Raw genomic sequence first — 3,747 nt, 5'->3', positions numbered from 1 at the left:
GCCTCCCAAAGTGCTGAGATTTCAGATGTGAGCTGCTGCGCCCAACCATGAATTTTTTTTTTTTTTTTTTTTTAAATGAGATGGAGTTTTGCTCTTGTGGCCCAGGCTGGAGTGCAATGGTGCAATCTCAGCTCTCCGGGTCAGTGATTTAAGGAGGAGGCTAGACAGTGCCTCAGGGGTTGGGTTGGAAGGAGATGCACAAGCTTCTTAGAGTCTAAGCATCTTTGCTAAATATCACTTTTTTTGAGAAAGAGAGATGGGGTCTTACTTTGTCACCAGGCTGGAGTGCAGTGGTGCAATCACAGGTTACTGTTACCTTGAACTCTAGTGATCCCCCCACCTCAGCCTCCCAGACAGCTGGGACTACAGGCACAAGCCACCATGCCCAGCTAACTTTTGCATTTTTTTTTGTAGAGATGGGGTCTCGCTCTGTTGCCCAGGTCTTAAACTCCTGTCTCAAGCAATCCTCCTACTTTGGCCTCCCAAAGTGTTAGAAATACAGGCATGAGCCACGGCGCCCAGCCAAAGATCACGTTTTTATTTATTATTATTATTATTATTTTGAGATGCAATCTTGCTCTGTCACCCAGGTTGGTGTGCAATGGCGTGTTCTCGGCTCACTGCAACCTCCGCCTCCCGGGTTTAAGGGATTCTCCTGCCTCAGCCTCCCACGTCGGTGGGATGACAGGTGTCCGCCACCACGGCTGGGTAAATTTCTGCATTTTTAGTTGAGATGGGGTTTCAGCATGTTGGCCAGGCTGGTCTGGAACTCCTGGCCTCAGGTGATCCACCCGCCTCGGCCTCCCAAAGTGCCGGGATGACAGGTGCGAGCTACCGTGCCTGGACCCAAATATCATGTTTTTAAATAAAAACGTAGAAAATGGTATAAAACCTCACAGCACCATCAACAAGAAAACAGTTCCCCAGTGTCTCGGAGGCGGAGATGTCCACGCCATTCCTACACCCTGCAGGCCTCAGGTAATTTCCTTCACGGTCAACACCTCTTCACGGTAACCTTTACCTTCCTCTGGGGTGAATTCCTCCCAGATAATCTGAGAAAAACAAGGAGGATTCAGGCTGTCAGATCTTCACAGCTGAGCCTGGGACTCGGAAGGCGGTGTTTACTTTTATCTTCCCCCCTCGAGACGGAGTCTCGCTCTGACGCCCAGGCTGGAGTGCAGCGGCGCGACCTCAGCTCACTGCAACCTCCGCCTCCCGAGTTCAAGCTATTCTCCTGCCTCAGCCTCCTGAGGATTATAGACGTGCACCGCCACGCCCGGCTAATTTTTGTATTTTTAGTACAGATGGGCTTTCATCATGTTGGCCAGGCTGGTCTCGAACTCCTGACCTCGAGGTGATCCACTCGCCTCGGCCTCCCAAAGTGCTGGGATGACAGGCGTGAGCCACTGTGCCCAGCAAGGGTTTTTTCCTGGGGTAAAGATCTGAGACAGACCCACTCATGCAGCCTCATAGTCGACAATGAACAGGGTAGCCTTTGGAAGAGCTTGTGAGCGTGAGACCTGGGCAGGGTGCAGCAGGTGCTAAGGCCCTGGGGCCGGTGGAGCTCAGAGAAGGGAAGGTTGAAGCCTGAAGCTGTTATCCTGGCACCTCGATGTGGGGGACCCCTGGGGGTCAGTGGAAAGCGGGGGCTGGGGAGGAGGCTGGCGTGGGGGTGGAAGGTAACGGAATGGCAGATGGCTGGGTCTAGGACGGGGATGTGCAAGTGGCAACTGGAAGGGTGTTACCCATATGGCAGGAAAGAGGGCGCTGGGGGCAGCCCTGGGCTTGATCTGGAGTTCCCCATGGGAGGAAGACACAGCCCCTGAGGTGGAGAGAGGTGGCTGGGAGAGGGACGCCCCTGGGCTTTTGGGATGTGGGTCACACAGGTCCCTAACCCTTAGTCACCCTCCCTGGAGTCTTGCTGTTGAGTCTGTCTCTTTGCCTCTTTTCTCTGTCTCCCTCTCTGTCTCTCTTTTCTTCCCCTCTCACCATCTTCCACCCCCATCTCTGAGTCTCTCTCTATTTCCATCTTCCTGTGTGTCTGCCTCTGTTGGGCTCAGTCTCTCTGTTTCTCTTTCATCTCTTGGTCTCTGTCTTGGATACCTGGCACCAGTGACATGTTCCTGTGACTCGGGGACTAGGCTACAATCCCCAGTTATTGAATCAAACCCTGACTCAGGGGCTTCAACGAAGGTGCTTTGTAGATGTGAAGTTCAGTCAGCTGATTCCCAGAAAAAAAGATTGGACTAGAGAATGTGGGTGGGCCTCATCTAATCAGTCGAAGGTCTAAAGGGGGAAGGGTGGGCCTTATCTAATTAATAAGCTGAAGGTCTAAAGGAGAAGGGTGGGCCTCATCTAATCAGTGAAAGGTCTAAAGGGGGAAGGATGGGCATGGTCTAATCAGTTGAAGGTCTAAAGGGGCAGGGTGGGCCTCAATCAATAAGTTGAAGGTCTAAACGGGAGGGGTGGGCCTCATTTAATCAGTTGAAGGTCTAAAGGGGGAAGGGTGGGCCTCATCTAATCAGTTGAAGGTTTAAAGGGGGAAGGTTGGGCCTCATCTAATAAGTCGAAAGTCTAAAGGGGAAGGGCGGGCCTCATCTAATTAATAAGCTGAAGGTCTAAACGAGAAGGGTAGGCCTCATCTAATCAGTCGAGGGTCTAAAGGGGAAGGGTGGGCCTCATCTAATCAATTGAAGGTCTAAAGGACAGGTGGGCCTCATCTAACAGTTGAAGGTCTAAAAAGGGAAGGGCGGGCCTCATCTAATCAGTTGAAGGTCTAAAAAGGGAAGGGCGGGTCTCATCTAATCAGTTGAAGGCCTAAAGGGGAAGGGTGGGCATGGTCTAATAAGTCAAAGGTCTATAGAGAGAAGGGTGGGCCTCATCTAATCAAAGGTCTAAAGGGGAAGGGTGGGCCTCATCTAATCAGTTGAAGGTCTAAAGGGGGAAGGGTGGGTCTCGTGTAATCAGCTGAAGGTCTAAAGGGGGAAGGGTGGGCCTCATCTAATCAGTTGAAGGTTTAAAGGGGGAAGGGTGGGCCTCATCTAATCAGTTGAAGGGCTAAAAGGGGGAAGGGTGGGTCTCATGTAATCAGTTCAAGGTCTAAAGGGGGACAGGTGGGCCTCATCTAATCAGCTGAAGGCCTAAAGGCGAAGAGGGGGCATGGTCTAATCAGTCAAAGGTCTAAAGAGAGAAGGGTGGGCCTCATCTAATCAAAGGTCTAAAGGGGAAGGGTGGGTCTCATGTAATCAGTTGAAAGTCTAAAAGGGAAGGGTGGGTCTCATGTAATCAGTTGAAGTTCTAAAGGGCTAAAGGGGGAAGGGTGGGCCTCATCTAATCAGTTGAAGTTCTAAAGGGCTAAAGGGGGAAGGGCGGGACTCATCTAATCAGTTGAAGGTCTAAAAAGGGAAGGGTGGGCCTCATCTAATCAGTTGAAGGCCTAAAGGGGAAGGGAGGGGCATGGTCTAATCAGTCAAAGGTCTAAAGAGAGAAGGGTGGGCCTCATCCAATCAAAGGTCTAAAGGGGGAGGGTGGGCCTCAGCTAATCAGTTGAAGGTTTAAAGGGGAAGGGTGGGCCTCATCTAATCAGTTGAAGGCCTAAAGGGGAAGGGGGGGCATGGTCTAATCAGTCAAAGGTCTAAAGAAAGAAGGGTGGGCCTCATCTAATCAAAGGTCTAAAGGGGAAGGGTGGGTCTCATGTAATCAGTTGAAAGTCTAAAGGGCTAAAGGGGGAAGGGTGGGTCTCGTGTA

General features: G+C 51.3%; 1 protein-coding gene across 1 annotated transcript in view; it reads right to left on the bottom strand.

Annotated features, from left to right (window-relative positions):
* Positions 1-517: 517 nt before the first annotated feature.
* Positions 518-3,747, bottom strand: part of CSF2RA (colony stimulating factor 2 receptor, alpha, low-affinity (granulocyte-macrophage)) — a gene marked incomplete at its 5' end in the record, with an annotated part of 59,593 nt that continues 56,363 nt past the window's right edge. The window contains one exon of the mRNA XM_012000627.1: positions 518-1,052. Within this exon, the coding sequence (XP_011856017.1) occupies positions 975-1,052 (78 nt within the window). The remainder of the gene's footprint in view (positions 1,053-3,747) is intronic.

Source organism: Mandrillus leucophaeus, unplaced genomic scaffold, assembly GCF_000951045.1.
Source record: "Mandrillus leucophaeus isolate KB7577 unplaced genomic scaffold, Mleu.le_1.0 Scaffold634, whole genome shotgun sequence".
Lineage (NCBI taxonomy): Eukaryota > Metazoa > Chordata > Mammalia > Primates > Cercopithecidae > Mandrillus > Mandrillus leucophaeus.
This window is presented reverse-complemented; position numbering and strand designations above follow the sequence as displayed.